This window comes from Gopherus evgoodei, chromosome 8 (genome assembly GCF_007399415.2).
Source record: "Gopherus evgoodei ecotype Sinaloan lineage chromosome 8, rGopEvg1_v1.p, whole genome shotgun sequence".
Taxonomy (NCBI): Eukaryota; Metazoa; Chordata; order Testudines; family Testudinidae; genus Gopherus; species Gopherus evgoodei.
In genome coordinates, this window is record NC_044329.1 from 95,380,827 (window position 1) to 95,403,226 (window position 22,400).

At 43.1% G+C, this 22,400-nt stretch overlaps 1 protein-coding gene across 2 annotated transcripts in view; it reads right to left on the bottom strand.

Moving 5' to 3' along the window:
• Nucleotides 1-5,610: 5,610 nt before the first annotated feature.
• The window catches only part of EFCAB7 (EF-hand calcium binding domain 7), a 43,421-nt gene continuing 26,631 nt past the window's right edge, over nt 5,611-22,400 (bottom strand). For both annotated transcript variants that reach the window (XM_030572285.1, XM_030572286.1), the window contains exons 8-14: nt 21,921-22,030; nt 20,404-20,561; nt 20,071-20,204; nt 17,562-17,710; nt 12,671-12,880; nt 7,375-7,482; nt 5,611-5,792 (exon numbers count right to left, since the gene is read on the bottom strand). In XM_030572285.1, coding sequence (XP_030428145.1) covers nt 5,718-5,792; nt 7,375-7,482; nt 12,671-12,880; nt 17,562-17,710; nt 20,071-20,204; nt 20,404-20,561; nt 21,921-22,030 — 944 coding nt within the window. In that variant the 3' untranslated portion in view covers nt 5,611-5,717. The remainder of the gene's footprint in view (nt 5,793-7,374; nt 7,483-12,670; nt 12,881-17,561; nt 17,711-20,070; nt 20,205-20,403; nt 20,562-21,920; nt 22,031-22,400) is intronic.

A 22,400-nucleotide genomic window follows, 5' to 3' on the forward strand; every position in this document is an offset into this window, starting at 1 on the left:
TGCAGCTGTGCCTCTGTAGCACTTAAGTGAAGATGCTCTTATGCCTATCGACATAGCGCTGCCTACAGGGGTTAAGGTTGGTATAACTGTGTCGCTCAGGGATGTGGATTCTTCACACTCAACAATGTAGTTATACCAACATAGGTCTGTAGTGTAGACCAGACTTAAGACAACAGTCCGACATACAATCAAAACCACAAATGTGTATATTAAAGCCCTGAGCCCCGAGGCCCAATTGAGATTGCAAGCTCTTCCTCAGGGAAGCGTTTACAAACAGATGGAAAACCAGCACAGATTTTCACATTGCGCTACTGGATTTACAGAATCCAGTCTTTGTGGAAACACAATACTGTAATTATAAGGGATGACTCCTTTTCAATATTTCCAAGCGTAACTACTAAGGCAGATGAAATCAACTGACTGCAGTGCCTTGCCAGCAATATTTTATAAAAGATATATTGCATTCTTCTCTTATTACTGGGGACAACAGTATTTATAGCATGGAATCTGCTTTACAAACACACACCAAAAGTAGAGAAACAACGTCACAAATGTAAAAAGGCTTCATATTTTAATTGTAAAGTGTACCACACCAAAAATGGAAATACGCATTATTATCATTGTGGTGCCATGTAGGAAAATAAGGACCTACCTCAAGAAGTTTCTGACCTTGTCAATTAAACACAATGCAAACAGCTAAGGATCAGCTGTGGGTGGGAATTAAAAGGCCTGTACACTAATGCGAGGAGTCTAGGTAACAAGATGGAGGAACTGGAGTTACTGGTGCAGGAAGTGAAACCGGATATTATAGGGATAACTGAAACCTGGTGGAATAGTACTCATGACTGGAGCACAGGTATTGAAGGCTATGTGCTGTTTAGGAAAGACAGAAAGAAAGGCAAAGGTGGTGGAGTAGCCTTGTACATCAATGATGACATTAACTGTAGCGAAATAAGAAGCGATGGAATGGATAAGACAGAGTCTGTCTGGGCGAAAATCACATTGGGTAAAAAAGCAACTAGAGCTTCCCCTGAGATAGTGCTTGGCGTGTGCTACAGACCGCCGGGATCTGATTGGGATATGGATAGAGACCTCTTTAATGTCTTTAATGAAGTAAACACAAAGGGGAAATGTGTGATTATGGGGGACTTCAACTTCCCGGATATAGACTGGAGGACGAGTGCTTGCAAGAATAATAGGGGTCAGATTTTTCTGGATGTGATAGCGGATGGATTTCTTCATCAAGTAGTTGAAGTACCTACGAGAGGAGATGCCATTTTAGATTTGGTGTTGGTGAGCAGTGAGGACCTCGTAGAAGAAATGGTGGTAGGGGACAACCTTGGTTCGAGTGATCATGAGCTGATTCAGTTCAAACTAGATGGAAGGATAAACAAATGTAGATCTGGGATTAGGGTTTTTGACTTCTCGAGGGCTAATTTTAAAGAGTTAAGGAAATTAGTTAGGGAAGTGGATTGGACGGAGGAATTAGTGGATTTGAATGCGGAGGAGGCCTGGAATTACTTTAAGTCGCAGCTGCGGAGACTGTCGGAAGCCTGCATCCCGAGAAAGGGGAAAAAAACCATGGGCAGAAGTCGTAGGCCAAACTGGATGAGCAAACAACTCAGAGAGGGGATTAGACAAAAGCAGACAGCTTACAGGGAGTGGAAGAAAGGCAGGATCAGCAAGGAAAGCTACCTTGGCGAGGTCAGAACGTGTAGGGATAAAGTGAGGAAGGCTAAAAGCCTCATTGAACTGGACCTTGCAAAGGGAATCAAAACCAATAGTAAAAGGTTCTACAGCCACATAAATAAGAAGAAAACAAAGAAAGAAGAAGTGGGCCCGCTATACACTGAGGATGGAATGGAGATCAAGGATAACCTAGGCATGGCCCAACATCTAAACAAGTACTTTGCTTCAGTTTTTAATAAGACTAGTGAACCTTGGGATGATGGAGGGATGATAAACGGGAATGTGGATATGGAAGTGGATATTACCGCAACTGAGGTAGAGGCCGTACTTGAACAGCTCGATGGGACGAAGTCGGAGGGCCCGGACAATCTCCATCCGAGGATATTAAAGGAACTGGCGCGTGAAATTGCGAGCCCGTTAGCGAAAATTTTTAAGCAATCGGTAAACTCGGGGGTTGTGCCGTATGATTGGAGGATTGCTAATGTAGTTCCTATTTTTAAGAAAGGGAATAAAAGTGATCCGGGTAATTATAGGCCTGTTAGCTTGACGTCTGTAGTATGCAAGGTCTTGGAAAAAATTTTAAGGGAGAAAGTAGTCAAGGACATAGAGGTCAATGGTAATTGGGACGAATTGCAACACGGATTTACTAAAGGTAGATCGTGCCAAACCAATCTGATCTCCTTCTTTGAGAAGGTGACGGATTACTTAGATAAAGGAAATGCGGTAGATATAATTTACCTAGATTTCAGTAAGGCGTTCGACACGGTTCCGCACGGGGAACTGTTAGTCAAATTGCAAAAGATGGGAATGAATATGAAAGTTGTTAGTTGGATAAGGAACTGGTTAAAGGGGAGACTCCAGAGGGTCGTATTGAAAGGTGAATTGTCAGGCTGGAAGGAGGTCACTAGTGGAGTCCCTCAAGGATCGGTTTTGGGACCGATCTTATTCAACCTTTTTATTACGGACCTTGGCACAAAGAGCGGGAATGTGCTAATAAAGTTTGCGGATGACACGAAGCTGGGGGGTATTGCTAACACGGAGAAGGACAGGGATACTATTCAGGAAGATCTGAACCACCTTGTTAACTGGAGTAATAGGAACAGGATGAAATACAATAGTGAAAAGTGCAAGGTTATGCATTTAGGAACTAATAATAAGAATTTTGGATATACGATGGGGGCGCATCAGTTGGAAGCGACGGAGGAGGAGAAGGACCTTGGGGTGCTGGTTGATAGCAGGATGACTATGAGTCGCCAATGTGATACGGCTGTTAAAAAAGCAAATGCGATTTTGGGATGCATCAGGCGGGGTATTTCCTGCAAGGATAAGGAGGTGTTAGTACCGTTATACAAGGCGTTGGTGAGACCCCATCTGGAATACTGTGTGCAGTTCTGGTGTCCCATGTTCAAGAAGGATGAATTCAAACTGGAACAGGTTCAGAGACGGGCTACAAGGATGATCCGAGGAATGGAAAAACTGCCTTATGAAAGGAGACTCAAAGAGCTTGGCTTGTTTAGCCTGGCCAAAAGAAGGCTGCGGGGGGATATGCTTGCTCTATATAAATATATCAGGGGGGTTAACGTTAGGGAGGGAGAGGAATTATTTAAGTTTAGTACTAATGTAGGCACGAGGACGAATGGGTATAAACTGGATATTAGGAAGTTTAGACTCGAAATTAGACGAAGGTTTCTAACCATTAGGGGAGTGAAGTTCTGGAACAGCCTTCCGAGGGAAGTAGTCGGGGCAAAAGACTTTCCTGGCTTTAAGACACAGCTCGATAAGTATATGGAGGGGATGTTATGATAGGATTGTCAATTTGGGCAGTTGATCTTGGATTACCACCAGATAGGTCTGCTCAATGATCTGCGGGGAGATGTTGGATGACATGGGAACTGAGTTACTGCAGAGAATTCCTTCTTGGGTGCTGGCTGGTGAGTCTTGCCCACATGCTCAGGGTTTAGCTGATCGCCATATTTGGGGTCGGGAAGGAATTTTCCTCCAGGGCGGATTGGCAGGGGCCCTGGAGGTTTTTCGCCTTCCCCTGCAGCATGGGGCACGGGTCGCTTGCTGGTGGTTTCTCTGCAGCTTGAGGTCTTCAAACCAGTTTTGAAGATTTCAATAACTCTATCCTAGGATAGGGGGTGTTATAAAATTGGATGGGTGGGGTTCTGTGGCCTGCCTTGTGCAGGAGGTCAGACTAGATGATCAGATTGGTCCCTTCTGACCTATTAGTCTATGAGTCTATGAGTCTATGAGGTCAGCATAAGGAGGAGCAAAGGGATGGCATCTGGCATACAGGAAAGTGGAAGCTATATGAAATACAGCCTGGTCTACACTTACAAGGTAACTCAACATGGCTATGCTGGCGAGCTGCAAAATAAAGTCAAGAGGGTTGAAGTGGTGAAAGTGAGAAAGGGATACACATGATTACATAATTCTATATAAAATTCAACATTCCTCTAGTAGGGCTCACTCTGCACACTAATAATTTTTCGGAAAGAAACTGCATAGGAATAACTAAGCATTTGTTCTGTTAGGAAAGCAAACATTCTTCATAATAAAGAGTGTCTGTCAGAGGCCCTGAAGGAAGAAGGGCCTAACCCCCAGTGTAGACACAGCTATGCTGACAGAAGAGTGCTTCCATTGATGTAGCTACCGTCATTTGGGAAGATGGAGTTTGGATTGACAAATTCCTTCTGTTAGTGTAAGCTGCATCTACACTACAGGGTTATACTGGGGTAGCTACAGCTACACAGCTGTGTTGGTATAGTCTTTGTAGTGTGGTCATACATGGACTGAAACATGAAAAAAAGGCATACGTCAATATGGGAAGAAGGAGACAAAGGAAGCTTGAAGAAGAAAGGACTGAGCAGAGTGTGTGAAAGAGGTGCAGATGGGAATCAGAGCAGAGATGAAGGCAGGAGTGGAGAAGCACAGCACTGAAAGTGGAGTACAGGGAGTCTGACTGGGTAACGTGTAGAAGCCAGTGAAGGGATTCAAGGGAGTGTTATCTCAAGAGAGAGGAAGATTTTAGTTGCAGGATTCTGGAGAGAGTGGAGAGGAGAGATGCCTGGAGGTAGAAGTTACATTAATCAGGGTAAAAGATAACTGGTTAGATTTTTAACACAGTGTCATTGACAGAGAGGAAGGGATAGATTTTAGAGATAGGGAGGAAGAAGAAATTGGGTTTGCCAAAAACCTGGATAAAAAGGAGAGGAGTCAAAACTGACACCAAATTAGAGGTGGTGTGACATGGATGGCGTGAAGTTGTCAATAGTGGCAAGGAGGAGAGAGGGAAGCTCAGTTTCTGACACGAGGAGTTTGAGATAGTGGTGGGATATTCAAAAGGAAAGAGCAGTTGGTTGGAGAGACAGTTGCACATGTAGGACTACACAGCAAGTTATAGGAAAGGTCGTTGGCTGAGCCAGCCTTGACATTTGTGAGGCACAGCTGAAAAACAATAACTTGCACTTCCACTACATGTCAATGACCACTGCCTACCTTTATGCCCAGGACCAGCTAAGGATGTGAGAGAGGGCATAACAAGCTGGTTCTTTGGGATACATTCAAAACATAAATGATTCATTTTATGGAGAGAGAGAGAGAGAGAGAGTGTGTGTGTGTGTGTGTCTTTGTTCCTTCTGCAGATGATTATTCCTTTCAAGCCTACCAGCTGATTTATGCTTTCAAGGCTGTGTTCCCCTCCAGCAAAGGAAAGCATATATATTTCTAATTCCCTCAAATCAGCAGAGTGGGGGGGCTTGTGGCTGCAGGCTCTGCAGTCACAAAAAGCCATATCTGGCCATCAGATCTGAGGGACTGGATAGGATTGAAGTCAGGCTTTGTGATTCATTGGCTTGAATAGCTGAAACCATGGGAGCAAAGCATAGATACAAAATAAATGATCTGTATCAGTCTTGGTTTTGAAGTGGACAAGATAAATCAATTTATCTATTAATCACAGGACAATCCTGATTTAGTTCTTGTTTTAGTAGCTCCAAGAGTGGACTGTTTTCTAAACATGGTGTTTAAGGTACAAGAGAATGCACACAATTATATATCCATTCTTCTTGCTCTTTCAAAGGCATCACATGCTGACAAACCTGCATTTAAAAAGAGGGAAAATATAATGAACTATCGTTAGTTACCATTCTTTCCTTAATTCCTACCCAACTGAACATTTACTACTTAAAACGCCATCAAGATAACATTAATAATTTTATTTCTTGTATGTATTGAAAAAATTAGCTGATGCAAAATTGAAGTTGTGTAATAATAGGTATTATTACTGCATTTAACTACATTATAGGTAAAATCTTGCAAGGGGCCCTAAGCCTACAATTCTCATTGGTTCCAGTGGAAAATGAAGCTAATAAAACACCTTGCAGCATGGAGCCTCCTATATCTGATCAAAGATATCGACAGAGGTGTTAGAATAACCCCGATCCTGCACTCCCATGGAGTTGCATCAATCGAAATGGGGCTCCAACCGGGTGCAACAGTCCATCTGCACATGCCAGGATCAGGGCCAGAAGTTCGATAATGATGGAATACAGAGTAATATTGTTTGAATGATCTGCCTTTGAAAGAGAGACACTATACTTTTAGCACTTTATAGAGTAGGTTTTTTAAACTTGTATACCCATTTATTTCAACTTTTACTAAAAATAGTACAACTTCTGGAATGGGAGTCAGCCAATCAAATTGCCAATTGGCTAAGCACTGTCTATAAATTAAGGTTTTTTTTTAAAGTCTGCCTGTTGGAAATTATATAGTACATAACGTACATTATATACATGTATTTTTGTGTGTGACTGGTTAAAGTACACACTAAGTCTGTGCTTCATGCTCATGGAATGCATCAGATGAAGAGAAACTTAAATTTGGCCCAAAATTAAAATGATTAAGAGCTGCTTTTTAAAAAAAAACCTAAGATGATAATGCCAATGAAAACAAATAAACATGCCACTGCAGGTGTTAGAAGTAAATTGATTTTGCACAAAAGTGAAACTGCCTAGTTACAGTAAATTGGATTTTTAAGTTTTTAATTTTTAATAATCTAATGTGTCACTAATATAAACAACATGATATGCAGCATATGGATGTTAGGTTAACTGTCTCTCTTTAATAATAGTATAATGAACATGCATCTCTCTACTGCAACAACACACATAATAAAACATGATTTAATTTACACTAATCATTTAAGAAGTATAGTCATTATTATTGATGGTTCATACAGGCAAAACATCTGCTTTGAAAATAATTGTGTTAGGTTTGCATTAGCATTTACAAGATTTATTAATTGGTGACCAATCTGCTATGACAACTCTCTTTTATTGACATTAGGGGCTTGCTTTTTAAATAGGAGTGAATGCTGAAAGGTATTCATAATTAGTATGTACAATTATAGTGAAAGGGCAAGCGAATTAGACATTTGCATGCAAAAACTGGCTTGTTGTACATTTATCTGGCCATCTGCACAAGGAAATACCTGCACATGCAAGGTGCACAATTTTGAAAATCAGGCCCTCCATCTTAACTATATTTCTCATGCAGATGGACATTTCTCCTTTTGCTTCATATCTACATACTCAATACAGAAAGTTTTGCAAAAATAAACTCTAAAGGTGCCACATATGATATTTTTACTAAGATTTTAAATTAGGGAAATAATAACATTACCATCATGGATTTTGGTGCCACTTCAACAGCAAAAATATTGAGTCCCCTGTTATTTACACAGTTCTTACTCTGCTCATTGTTGACATGAATAATCACTTTGTTTTCAGACTGTAAGTGGAAAAATGTTAGAGGTCTCATTAGTCTTCATGATTAAATGGCTGCCTTTTATAAAACAACTTAAAGATGCTGGTTATTTCATCTGAAATTGCTATTATAATGGGATGGAAAGTTTTAAATATGTAGGGTAAAATTTTAAAATGCACCTAAGTAACCTGAGATGGGACTTAAGTCCTTTTTCAGAAGCACCTGTGTCACTTAGGACCTCAAGTCTGATTAAAAGTCAATGTGACTTTAGCTCCTATGTGACACAATTGCTTTTGAAGATTTTACCCACAGTGCTAGATTCTCTGCTAGTGTAACCTGGCACAGGCCCTAACTTCCTTGAAGCTCTGCCAAATCACACCAGCAGAGAATTTGGTGCACAATGTACTTGTTTGGCATGCATGATGAGTAAACAATGTTATGCTTTGGGGCCAGGCCTATATCCAAGATATTGGACGTACTACTGGAGATCTCTAGCTCAAGCAGTAGGGGACTGATTTGGGAGCTGATGGAGCAAGATTCAACTCAAAGAGAGAGAGAGAGAGTGTGTGTGTGTGTGAGAGAGAATGTGTGTGTGTGTTTGTGTGTGTCTGTGAGCGAGAGACACACATAGATTTGTGGTAATTATGTTCATTATGTGCAGATCATGGATTCATTACAAACAATCTCTTCCAAAATACATCTTGCCTACATATGAAATAATTCTTAAATATTCAACAAAATTAATGTAAATAAAATAGTTTAAATAATGAGGTAAATCCTGCCCTTTGATGTGTGTGTCCATGGCACCCACTGAAGCTGTGCACACACTTCTGAGAATGAAATACAACCCAATAATAAAACAGGAGACAGTCCAACTGGTTTTTAAGAAATGAATGGTATGGCCCAACCACAGCACACAACCTCAAGCAGCTCTGTGGTGCCTCTAGCTCCAAAGACAGGAATGTTTGCAAACTCTGGGAGAGCAGGCCCCTGCTTCTGGGTAGATGGGTAATAGCTAAGTGACCATCCAACTCCACAGACGGTGACTTACACCCCAAATGCCACCTCTGACAGTCAAAGCACCGTGTCAGGGACACAGTGACTTTTGAACACCTGAGCAACAGTGGGGTTGGATCTCCCTGAACAAGCCATGCTGCTCCCAACTTCCAGTGAATGACTCTTGAATGGAGTTATCAGTCAACCGGGCTGAAGATCCCTCCCCACTCCTCTCAGAGAATGGGGAGAGGTAACTCGTCCAACCCTCTCTCCTGCCCTCCTCTGTAACCTCTACATCCCAGTGGGGAGTAGAAATGGTCAAAATCTACATAGGAAAGCTTACAGATAAGAAGAAACTTTAAGCTTTTCTATGGATAGCAATCAAACTACAAAGCCCCTATGGGCTGGGCCTAATTATCAACTGGCCCAGTGCAGAGCTGGTATATTCAACACGCTACTTATTGCTGTATAAAATAGCCCAGACTGGCCCCATAGAGCTGATCTAACATGTTACATGCTCTCAGAAAAACAATCAAAGCAACTATTTCAAACTGGAAAACAAGACTTAAATTAAAGACATGCTAGTATGTATTGTCATTCACTCATGTTTAGATCAATTTGGATTTCACATGGGCATTGAAAAATGCTAGAGATTTTCAGAAGAATGCTAACAATTGCTACTCCTTATTGTGAAAGGGAATAGAAATATGATTGTATCAGACAGCAGCCTCCTCCTCCTACTTAACAGCTACCTATGACTCTATAAAGATAAGATTGGCAGAAGTGCTGTCTGTGATGCTCACAGTACAAAAGGTTTATGTAGATTAGAATGCAAATATAATTATGTTTGAAATATCCTGAGGCTGAAAAAAACAAACACCACTCTGTGTTTATCTTTTCATTATTATTATTATGTCCTGATCTTTTCTTTGGGAGGGGTGTACATTTCTACATGGGAAGCAAGATGAAGATGGTTCATAGAGAAAGTATTCTGTACTGTGTGTGAATAAGAAGTGAGCATGGAAACAGGTGCAGAGACTGTTTAGTACATTTTCATTTCAAATTACATGACCTGATAAAAGAGTTGATTTTAGGGCATATATGGCAGACAAGAGCCAGGGCTCCACCTACTCTCTACGCCCCTTGGGGCTCTGTGCAGGGACAGGAAATCTGCTGAGCTCTTACACAGACTACAGAAGCATGGTTGGCAAGTTTGTAGAAATTTTGGTGGTGCCCAGAACCCGCCCCCCAACTCTGCCCCCACCTGCCTAAGGCTCTGGGAGGGGGCTGGTGCTGGGGCTGGGGTACAGGTCCTGGGCTGGGGATCAGGGTGCAGGAGGGGTGCAGGGTGCAGGCTTTGGGATGGAGTTTGGGTGCTGAGTGCAGGCTCTGGGTTGGGGCAGGGGGTGGGTGTGCAGGAGGCGGTGAGGGGTGCAGGCTTTGGGATAGAGTTTGGGTGCAGGCTCTGGGCTGGAGGTGGGGGCATAGGAAGAGATGAGGGGTGCAGGCTCTGGGAGGGAGTTTGGGGGTGGGAAGGGGTGTGTGGGAAGGGAGAGGGAGTGCACGCTCTGGAAGGGAGTTTGGGGATAGGAGGGAGTGCAGGGATGAGGGCTGTGGGTTTGAGGATGAGGGATTCATGATGCAGGAGGGGGCTCAGGGCTGGGGCAGAGGATTAGGGTGCCGGGGGATGAGGGTTGGGGCTGAGGATGAGGGGTTCATGATGCAGGAGGGGGCTCAGGGCTAGGGCAGAGGGTTGGGGAGTGAGGTGAGGACTGTGGGGCTGAGGATGAGGGGTTCATGATGCGGGGGGGGCTCAGAGCTGGGGCAGAGGATTAGGGTGTGGGGGGATGAGGGTTTGGGCTGCAGATGAGGGGTTCATGATGCATGGGGGCTCAGGGCTGGGGCAGAGGATTATGGTGCAGGGGGATGAGGGCTCTGGCTGGGGGTGAGGGGTTTGGGGCGTTGGAGAGTCTCAGGGGTAGGGCAGAAGGGCAGGGTAAGGGCAGCCTGCCTTGCCACTAGTGGATGGCAGGAACTAGGACCCTGGGGCAGCAGACAGCAGTTCTGCCAGCAGCCACTCCACCTAGAAATGTGCTACACTGGCAGCACAAGCAGGCATGGCAGAGGTGTCACGCTGCTTTCTTTCAGCCAGAGACGTGGCGGGGGGGGGGACACGCAGGGGGAAGGGTGGCAGGCGGAGGCCGGGACCCACTCCAGGCAGGGACACAGTGGGGTGAGGGGGAGGCCCGCGGGGGTGGGGGCCAGATCCAGGCAGGGCCGGGGGAGAGACCTAGCCCAAATATTGCTGGAGCAGGGCCCCCAGAATATTCCTGGTGCCTGAGCACCATAAACTATATAACCTGTCGCCTATGCACAGCAGGATGGGAGATAGGCCTTTTACTCCACCTATAGCTGCTGGGAAGGGCCAGACAGAATCCACCCCTTACTTACTAGCATATTCTCTTCTAATTAACTTTAGAAATAATAAAACATGATTTCCATTATACTTGCAATCAGTGCCTGCATTTATGATTTGAAAGGTTAGTAGTACACTCTGTGGAGATTGAGAATGGTGATATGCATAAAATTGCCCATTTATCTTTTGCAGTCTTTTGTAATAAAAAAAATAAAACTACTAAGATTTTCATGAAAGTTCAACCAACTGGTCCAGTGCAGAGCAGAGAAGCTTGTGGAACCAAAAATCTCCACTGATGTAAGTGACAGTTCCATTAACCAGCAGAGAATTTGGCCCTTGGTATTTAAGAGCTTCTCTGAAAAATCCCCAAGCTGCATCTAATTTATCTACCTCTGAAGGATGAAGTGCTGAGAAAGTCCTGCCAGGATTTGAACCTGCGGTTCCAGGGAATCTGGATATTTCAAACTTACTATTAGATCACCAAGTCATTCCCTCCCGGTGAGTGTTCCCTTCTAAAAAAATCTGCCTACTCACATAGGCCCTAATTTTATTCTAGCTTCTGACTACACTATTTCCTTATTCAGAAATCCTAAGGTAAGTGAAACTGAGTGTGAACAGACTTGGCATTAGGCCCTAAGCAAAAGGGTTTGAAATTTCTGCTTCCATCTCACTGAACACTTTTGCCTGTATTTACATGTATGAGCTTGGATTAATAATTAAGTAAATCTTTTGCACAACAATAGAGAAAGAAGCCAAATCCTTCAGCATGATGCTCAAAAACCTGAACAGACCCGGACAAGACTCAAAATAAATGGTAGAAACTGGTGGACTCCTAAGCACCTCAGGGTACAGGAGGCAGTGACAGATTAGCCACTGGGCCAAAGGAGCCTGTGCCCAGGGCCCTGGCCAATTGGGGTGCTCCATGCCCCGACTCATGCTGCTCGCCTGGCACTCCTACTAGGGAGTAGGGGAAGGCCCACCCCTGCACCCTGGCCCCGTTTCCCAGTTGGAGTGCCGGGCAGGTGGGGGAAGCCCCTGCGCCCCAATTCTGTTCCCAGGCAGGACCACCGGGCAGGTGGATCAAGGCAAGCCTGCTCCCTGGCAGGACCACTGGGGGGTGGTGGTGCAGAGGGGACTGCAGGCAAAAGGGGTGGGAACGGGCCCCCACTTGCTCTGGCCCAGAGCCCCCCCAAACCCATAATCCGACTCTGGCAGGAGGATACAGAAAGAAGATACCTTTAAAGCTAACAGTTTAATGCTTCATCCATAATTAGCCGTTAAAACCAAAATCTGTGCATATCACTGTTCACTTTTAGTATACATTTTTTCTAAATGCAAAATTTTTAGAAACTGATCCTTTTCCATGAACAGTTTTGCTTTGAACTAATCAGCATTTTCTAGTGACAAAAACTCTTTATTGAAAAATTCCTGATCAGTTCTAATCATGAAGACATAATGTTGCTAATCTTTTACACCACGAAAGTGCAATGCCTTTGTAAATACAGATAGGAATTCAGCTGATAATACAGTATGCAAATACCATACATCTTCTTAGTAAATGAATGTTTTCTTTAGGCCTGATCCAATGTCCATTTGAGTAGATGGACAAACTCCCATTGTTTTCAATGGACTTTGGATCAATCCCTTAAAGAGGGGGCTTTTTTTATTAAGTAGGTACAGAATCTATATATCAGAAATTGTTACTATAGAAAGCTTAATGACAACGGAATAACAACAATGATGAACATTAGTTTGAAAATTATTTTGTGTAATGTGCATAAGAGAAATATCACACAATACCTTATTTTCAATAACAGAAGTGATCCGTGTATCACTTTTGTAGGTATAGACAATTATACTTCCACCACTATCCAGTACTTTGGCATCTCCTTTGTTAACAACAGACTTGCAAATTGCCCTGTTAAGTTGCCTGCTGCCTGCCTCCAGATAAACAGCTTTAATTCTGGGTTTGCATTTTTCAGCATAGATGTCAATGACAAAGGGGCATGCCTATTATAGAAGAAAAATACAGTAATGATATACAGTATATTGTTTAGTTCTTATGCCTAATTTATTCCTCGGATTTTTATTCCCAACTCTGTTTTCACAGTTGCTCTGATGCAGAATTATCCAAATACAGGTGCACCATTGGGTATAAAAAATAGACAGACTTAGAAAACTCTGGATCTCCTGTTCTTTGTAACCTTTTTTGGTAATTCAGAAATTAGACTAAATCAACACAGCAAACAGCCCTCACTGATAGTGTAAGCCTTGATGCAGTCAAATATACTGTACCATTCATCTTCTCAGATTACAAACTGTATCAGGGACCGAAGATGAAGCACTAGGGTATTTGAGCACCAGAGAGAACCCTTTCCTCCTCAGTATTTCGGCAAACTCTTACCATTCAAATGAGTGGTTTTTGCATGCAGATTTAAAATTGAAATTTTGTGGTAGGAAACACTCTTTGCGCTTCCATTTTGTTGTTTAGGATTAGTATGTGTGCCAACAAGGCGATGAGATTTTGCATTACTTTTAGTAGGCTCAGTAAGAGTACATCTGCTTTTAAAATGACCATCAGAATCTGCTATCTGTTAGCACCAACACATTTTTTACTTCCATTTTTACTTTATACAGTAGAACCTCAGAGTTACGAACACCTCAGGAACTGTTTCTAACTGTGAAATGTTTGTAACTTTGAACAAAATGTTATGGTTGTTCTTTCAAAAGTTTACAGCTGCACATTGACTCAATATAGCTTTGAAACTTTGCTAGGCAGAAGAAAAATGCTGCTTTCCCTTTATTTTTTTTTAATAGCTTACATTTAACACAGTACAGTACTTTGCGTTTGGTTTGGGGGTTTTTGGTCTCTGCTGCTGCCTGTTGTGTTCTTCCGGTTCCAGAAGAGGTGTGTGGTTGACTCGTCAGTTTGTAACTCTGGCGTTTGTAACTCTGAGGTTCTACTGTAGTTGCTATAAAAAGTGCTGCTGAAAGAGTAATCCAGGAATTGAGGGGTTAAATTATATGTGCTATTGAAGCAAACGATTCAAGCACACGATATATAGTTTGTTTGTAGTTATCCTTTGGGAAACAAAGCTTCTAACCCAAAAAGCACAGTTGTACAAGGCAGAGAACCCTTCTTTGTTAGAGAACAGCTCTCTCTAGTGTCCAAACTGCAGAAAGACAGAGCATCACATCTTTCCAGCTTTGGCCTGGTCTACACTATGCGTTTAAACCGATTTTAGCAGCGTTAAACCGATTTAACACTGTACCCATCCACACAATAAGGCCCTTTATATCAATATAAAGGGCTCTTTAAATCGGTTTCTGTACTCCTCCCCAACGAGAGGAGTAGCACTAAAATCAGTATTATTGTATCGGATTAGGGTTAGTGTGGCCGCAAATCAACGGTATTGGCCTCCGGGCGATATCCCACAATGCACCATTGTGACCGCTCTGGACAGCAATCTGAACTCGGATGCACTGGCCAGGTAGACAGGAAAAGCCCTGCGAACTTTTGAATTGCATTTCCTGTTTGCCCAGCGTGGAGCTCTGATCAGCACGGGTGGCGATGCAGTCCCAAATCCAAAAAGAGCTCAGCATGGACCGTACGGGAGATACTGGATCTGATCGCTGCATGGGGAGACAAATCTGTTCTATCAGAGCTCCGTTACAGAAGATGAAACGCCAAAGCATTTGAAAAAAATCTCCAGGCCATGATACAGAGTCCACAGCACAGTGCTGCGTGACAAGCGTAACGGAAAGCCAAAGAATCAAATGGACGCTCATGGAGGGAGGGAGTACTGAGGACTCCAGCTATCCCACAGTCCCCAGCAGTCTTCGAAAAGTATTTGCATTCTTGGCTGAGCTCCCAATGCCTGTACGGTCAAACACATTGTCCGGGGTGGTTCAGGGTATAGCTCGACAATGTACCCCTCACCCCCCCCATGAAAGAAAAGGGAAAAAAATCGTTTCTTGACTTTTTTCAGTGTCACCCTATGTCTACTGAATGCTGGTGGTAGACGCGATGCTGCAGCAGTTAAGAGCTGTATCCGCTCCCCTCCCCTCCCCGGTGGCAGACGGTACAATATGACTGCTATCTGTCATCATCATCAGCCCGTGAATGCTCCTGGCTGGCCTCAGGTGAGGCTGGCCGGGGGCGCCTGGGTAAAAATAGGAATGATTCCCGGTCATTCCCAGTAGATGGTACAGAACAGCTGGTAACCGTCCTCATCATAGCAACTGGGGGCTGAGCTCCATCAGCCCCCTCCCTTTCATGTGTACAGAAAAGATTCTGTACTGCCTGGACTATCATAGCAGCGGGATGCTGGGCTCCTCTCCCCCACACTGCTTAATGTCCTGCCTGGACTATCATAGCAGCTAGAGGCTGCCTCCCCCTCATTTTATCTCAGTAACAAGTCAGTGTTTCTTATTCCTGCATTCTTTATTACTTCATCACACAAATGGGGGGGACACTGTGACGGTAGCCCAGGAGGGTTTGGGGAGGAGGGAAGCAACGGGTGGGGTTGTTGCAGGGACACCCCTCAGAATGGCATGCAGCTCATCATTTCTGCGGGATCTGACACGGAGCGGCTGTGCTCTCTGGTTCTCTGATACACTGGTTCTCTAGTACACTTGCCCATATTCTAGGCAGGACTGACTCTATTTTTAGATACCATAAAGGAGGGATTGACTCAGGGAGCCATTCCCATTTTTGTCTTTGCGCCTCCGGCTGACCTCAGCCAGGGGCACCCAGGACAGCAGCAGACAGTACAGAACGACAAATAACCGTCATCTCATTGCCAATTTACAATGGCGCAGCAGACGGTACAGAACGACTGATAACCATCTCTGCTGTCATGCAAAGGCAAATGAATGCTGCTGTGTAGCGCTGCTGTATCGCCTCTGTCAGCGGCATCCAGTACACATACGGTGACAGTAAAAAAAAAGCTGAACGGGCTCCATGGTTGCCGTGCTATGGCCTCTGCCAGGGCAATCCAGGGGAAAAGGGCGTGAAATGATTGTCTGCCGTTGCTTTCCCGGAGGAAAGAATGACTGACGACATTTACCCAGAACCACCTGTGACAATGATTTTTGCCCCATCAGGCACTGGGATCTCAACCCAGAATTCCAAGGGGCGGGGGAGACTGCGGGAACTATGGAATAGCTACGGAATAGCTACCCACAGTGCAACGCTCCGGAAATCGACGCTAGCCTCGGACAATGGACGCACACCACCGAATTAATGTGCTTAGTGTGGCCGCATGCACTAGACTTTATACAATCTGTTTTACGCAACCGGTTTATGTAAAATCGGAATAATCCCATAGTGTAGACATACTCTTTGTTTGGGATATTTGTAGGACAAGTGGTGAAGTGTAACCCAGTGAGAAATTGCTCACAACCATTTGCTAATTTTTTTTAATCTTCTCATTGATATGAGAATGGCTAATTCTAGTCTCACAAATCCCAAAATACTACCACATCAGTGATTTTATGTTAGTAGATTTTTGTTTTATGTGCACTGAATGGTTTTCTTTGGCAATTACATAGTCTCATGGCTCTGAGTTACTTTGGTTTAAGAGAAAGTAAACAAAGAAAAAATGATCATAGGGTGATAAAAACAGCTTTTCTTGGGAAGAAGATATAAATACTAGATTTTACCACATATTTATAGAGGGTTTTTTGTGTCTTTATAGCTTTGCTTTTCTTCCCTTTGCTAGAGTTACCCTTTTAAAACATCTTCTGTTGACGGTGTGGTAAAAAAGTGTGGGCCTTTAAAGCCAACCTCAGTGCCACTTGGGCACATGAGTGCATGGGGAAGAGAATTCCTGATCCTATATATGATACAGGTTACTTTCTGGGCATTGCTATGACACTATGGTGAGAAGCAGCAGTAAAAACCCTAAAATAGCTAGTTAATCCTGTCTGGAGAGTTTGACCTCTGAGTCCATGTAAAAATACATTACCTGGAAGGTGTATTTATTATTGTTTTCACCTGTGTGTAGGTTCTCCTTGTCCTGCTCAGTGAATACACCCTCCCTCATCCCCTGCTTCTATCCTTGATACTTCATTCTGCACCTGACACCTTCATGGTTAATTTTGGAATGAATACAAGTAGCAGCCATTTATTTGTTTTTAAGGAATGCTCTCCACAGCAACACACAGATGCTTTTTGGCTTCCCTTGTGGTTTGAACTAGGGGACGGATTCTTTCCCAGTTAGCCAGGCAACGTTGGAAACCAGATTCAGAGCTTGGACGCGAGAGCCCTGCACCTTTGGGTGCATTGACAGGCCACAATTTTCTGCCTCTATCTTCCCACCCACCACCTCACTGAGAACTGCTTCTCCCCAGCAGGTCACACCAAGCCCTCCAGGAGGTATGTCCCTAGTCCCCTTCTCTAACAGGTCCTGTCAAATACTGGTATCCAACCTCTGGAAGATAGTTTAGTTCTCACTTTAAACACTGAGCCTTGTCACTGCAGCAGCTCCAATTTCTACCTCCTCTGCTGTCCCCCTCAACAGTGCTAGCCCAGGGGATAGAATGCCAGACCTGAAATGCATAGTGGAAACCTTTTGAGCTGCACTGCTGGCCACTGAAATCAATTTATGAAGGACAGAAGCAGTGTTGCAGTTAAACGTGCAGCAAGTTATATGGGAAGTTGTGTATTTTTGATACACAGCTATCATACCTCTGTCATTTCCAGTGCTTTATTGTAGCCCAGTGACAGTAAAGTGACCCAAAGATCACTAGGATCCCCTTCACGGTCATTGGCCTCCATGAGATTCAAATCCATAAATCCCTGTCTTGTTAGCTCATTCTTCTTTGTGTCAAAATTCTCTGTATAAAAGGAAACAAGGTAGCGCTTAAATTACTTCTTCCTCAGGCATACAAACTTGCAGTCTCCACCCTGGCCTTTCTTAGCCAAAGATCCCATTGACTTAAGTGAGGACTTCAAGAGTTGGCCATTAGTCTTGCAGCCTCTAGTTCTCCAAATTTCATTATAAAATGCTGAAATGGTAAAAGATTCCCTTGAGTGAAATGTGTGTTGTTTACAGGGCTTCCCCTAGGATTTTAGGGAATGGCAGAGGCCGCAGGCTCATTAGCCCAAGAGAGAAGAGGTCTCAAAATGTAGAGAGTGTGCTTGAATGAGTTTTCCCCCCACGGCAATATCTGCAGTGGAATAAGATTTTAAGAAAAGAGAGTTCTGGGAACAGGAAATGAAAGTCCAGTGGAGCTGTAGTGCTTTGGGGGCCCTCTTGATAGAACATGTGTCAGCAAACATATAATTGAAATGTTCCTATGTCAGAGAATTTTAAAAATGGTTTTCTCATCATAACAATGTTAAATCTTGACTATATATCATTAAAAAGGGATTACCAATTTAATAAATCTATCTCAGGGTTGAGATGCTATTACAAACTGCTTGAACTTTCCTCTCAAGATTTATGATATTCATCTGAATCCTTCGACTGATTAATGTCTGGTAATCCATCCACCATGTTCACTGACACTTCCTCTCTCATAGGCACACACAAATATAAATAAAGGTATAAAAGGTGGTGCAGAATCTAGGGGGAACAAACAGGAGTAGAAAAACTGATTTACAGGAGAACAGTACTTGGATGACCTCTCTATCATTCAGAAAAAGTTCCAGACATACTGTGGGGGTTTTAGACAGAAATGTTCAATAGGACTTGCAAAATTTAAAATGCTGTGGCCAGAATTAAGCAGGTTAAGAGAGGATTGTAGCCAAATCACCACTGTCAACTAACTCTGACTTTTCTTTCTATCTAGTCACTTATACTGCCCCATCACTGTAGTATCTGAGCATCACAAAATCATTAATGAATTTATCCCTTGTGTGGCAGAGCTGTATGTCATCAGGGCTTTGAAATACACCTCTACCCTGATATAATGCGACCCGATATAACACGAATTTGGATATAAAGTGGTAAAGCAGTGCTCCAGGGGGGCTGGGCTGCACACTCCAGTGGATCAAAGCAAGTTCGATATAACGTGGTTTCACCTATAACACCGTAAAGATATTTTGGCTCCCGAGGACAGCGTTATATCGAGGTAGAGGTGTATAACTGATTTTGAGTGTTAAACAATACCACAAAAATGTGTGGTTTTTCCCCCTGCCAACTGACATTTAAGGCCAAATAATGCTCTCAAAAGGTGCAGGACTTTCACTGGCATTAATTAGAACAGTGCCTACAGATCAAGAGCGATACATGGCTGTAAGAGTCTTAAAATATGGAAGGCACAGAAGTCTCAGAAAGCATGTTTGCAGCTGTGAGAAAGACAATATGGACAATTTTATGGACTGTTTATGAAGTTTTAAAAGATTGCTTTCCAATGGAAAATACCTACATCTGCAGAAGCATTGCTCCAATTGATATTTTCTAATGAAAACAATAATAATAATATGCACTAAATGTCCTGTTTTTCATGTTCCAATCACACATTGATTAACTGACCTTACAAAACCCTGTGAAGTAGGAAGGGATTACCATCTCTATTTTACACACGAATAAACTGTGACAGAGAGTAACTACAGCAGGTGGATTCAGTATAAGACCCACAATTAGAACTTTATAGTTCTTGGCACTCAGTTCTCTACTCAGAACATGTCCCTCACACACAAAACTTGAAATGCACAAATAGCCATGAGAAGCATTTCTTCTATAGATGGACTGTTAAATACAATTATTGCAAGCAAACGGGACAGAAGAAGAATAAAGTGATGGGTGAGTGGAGGAAAGGAAAACACGGAAAGAAGATGGGGCAGTGGCGGACAGAAAACAATGGGGACGGGGAGCAGTATTTATCATACTATTGTGCTTTAGGCTACCCAGTAATTAGTGTACATATATGTATGAATCTGTATTAAGAATAACGTTGTATATGAATGTAGGTAACTTCTCACCAAAAGCAGCAAAGAGTTCTGTGGCACCTTATAGACTAACAGACATATTGGAGCATGAGCTTTCGTGGGTGAATACCCACTTCGTCGGATGCATGTACAGTAGATATTCACCCACGAAAGCTCATGCTCCAATACGTCTGTTAGTCTATAAGGTGCCACAGGACTCTTTGCTGCTTTTACAGATCCAGACTAACACGATACCTCAGATACTTCTCACCAAAAGTTCAACATTACTGGACAGTTTAATTAAGCAGAGTAATAAGCTTACCCTTGCATACAGCCCAGGCTTCCTCATCACATTTCTCACCACTAGTCCTCAGTTCAAAGAAATTGTATTCTTCCAGGCTCAGAAGGCCATTTCCATCTAAATCAATCATTTCAAATATGTCTGATAAAGCTGCTCTAAAAGACAGAGAAAACGAGACAGTTTTTAAATGCTTCAGCTTCCTTCCTCACACCATTGCAGTGAATGATCCAATACATTGAAAAATGTGTTTCCAAAGCAATGTTATCCAGACAGAAATGAATTCAGCAGCATAAAGGATACTGAGAATATATACTTTTATGACAGCTAGCATGTCTCCTTGCAAACATGACTCACTTGAACTCTTTGGTAAGGGCCAGCTCTCCATCTCCATCTCTATAAACCAGTTTGGCTTCTCCAGTAATATGCTTTTTTATCTTCTTGAGCTTACAGCCAGTTGTGAATGGAATTAGCCAGTAAATACCAGATCCCAGTTCACCTTTCCACATAAACATCTATTCTCAATGGAAAATGGAGAAATCTGTGAGCCATTACAGTATTTATCCAAAGCCTGCCTTCTTTATTAATATTCCCACAATAATGATCAATTAACAGAAGGTTGGCACTGTTAGCGCCCTCATATTTTCTTTCCTTAGAGATGGCAAATCCCAGCAAAATGCTTTTCATGCCAGTATATAGACAGGAGAACTGGTGGATCTGCTAGCTGTAGTAGGACTACAAGCAGCCTGACTGGAATGGTTCAACATTTCTGCTGCCCCACAGATTTTTAACCAATTTAAAATTTTAAGCTTGAAAATAAAATCAAAACAAAACACTTTTCCTGCCAGAGGAGGCAGGTTGACAAAACAGCACCAACTTTCTCACTGTTTCCCCCTGAGAGTGTAAATCAGCTGCAGACCGGCTCACAATCTGGCCCTGATTCATCAACCTGCATCAAATTTGCAACAAAAGTTTTGTGTGGTTCCTTGTAAACGTTCACAAGCAACAAGAGGTGCAAGAGACAGGCTTGTCATATGATTAAGGCTCAGGGCTAGGATTCAGGAGACGTAGGTTCAATTCCTAGTTCTACCAAAGTCTTCCAGTGTGGTCTTATGCAAGTCACTTAATCTTTCTCTGTCTCAGCCCCCCATTTGTAAAGTGGACATAATAGTTCTCTCTTATTTATAAGATTGTAAATTCCCCAGGCCAGGGAGTGTTGCTTGGTTTATATCTGCACAACCCTGCCCCAAACTCATTTCCCTATGGCTTGATAGCTGAGGAGATGATTTCACATTGTCATTTCTCCCTCTGTTGGTTTTACCACAGGAAAGGAGCATGTACCAATGTGTAACTATGGCTGGACTCATACCATGGCAGAGGGAAAGAGGAGTGAAGGGAAAGTCCATGAGGTTGACCTTGTGGTGTTCCTCTTGCAGCCAGAGGAAAGGTGGCTTTTGAGGGTGAAACTGAGCTTCCCCAGGCAAATCCCTTGAATTTTGGAACATCTGTACAGAGAACCAGCAACTCAACATTTTTCCCTGGCCTACCCTTTGGGAACACAGCTCTTCCAGGAGCAACCGCAACTCTTCTTTACCTGTGCATTGCAATTCCCTGCACCTCAGGTGTTGGGGTTCGAAAGGTGTGGAATGAAGTTAATATTGCTAGGAATAACATTAGCTTCTGCTGACTTTTGTGGCAGTAACCCTGACAGTTTTGCACAGGAAGATGCTTAGAGCAGTTGTTCCTCATTTCTGCCTCCTCACACCCGGGCATGTTGCCCTCTCAAACCTGTGCAGCCCCAAACTGTGCTGTGTTGACACATACATAAAGATTTTTTTTAAATCAACATGAGAAATGTAAGGAAAATGTCTGACCTCTTTATTTTGTGCTTCAGTAAAGCTCACAAGCTGTAGGTTTTCTTGGCTTTCATTTTCCTTGAGAACATACAAAGCTGTGTCCACTGATAACCATGGAGAAGCTTTTCCTACAAAACAAAAAACCCTCAACTACTCAGCAAACCCCACGCCTCCCCAAAACCAAACCCCACGCCTCCCCAAAACCCAACAAACCCCCTCTCCTTCCCCAAAAAACTAATATTTGATATTTGCATAAATGTAGGGCATAATTCTCACTTCTGTTCCACACTGTGAACCTTTCTATTATATATTCTGTGTTCATTTCACATGCAGAACTCCAGCTGACCTCAATGGAAGAGCTGCACACAGAATGAGTTTATAATATGCTTTTGAGATCCCCAGGGTATATCAGAGCAAATAATTTGCCCTTAGTTTTTGACACATAGTGATTACTGTTAAAAGGTCTCAAATGCCAAGTGTTTTTGGTAGCTATAGAAG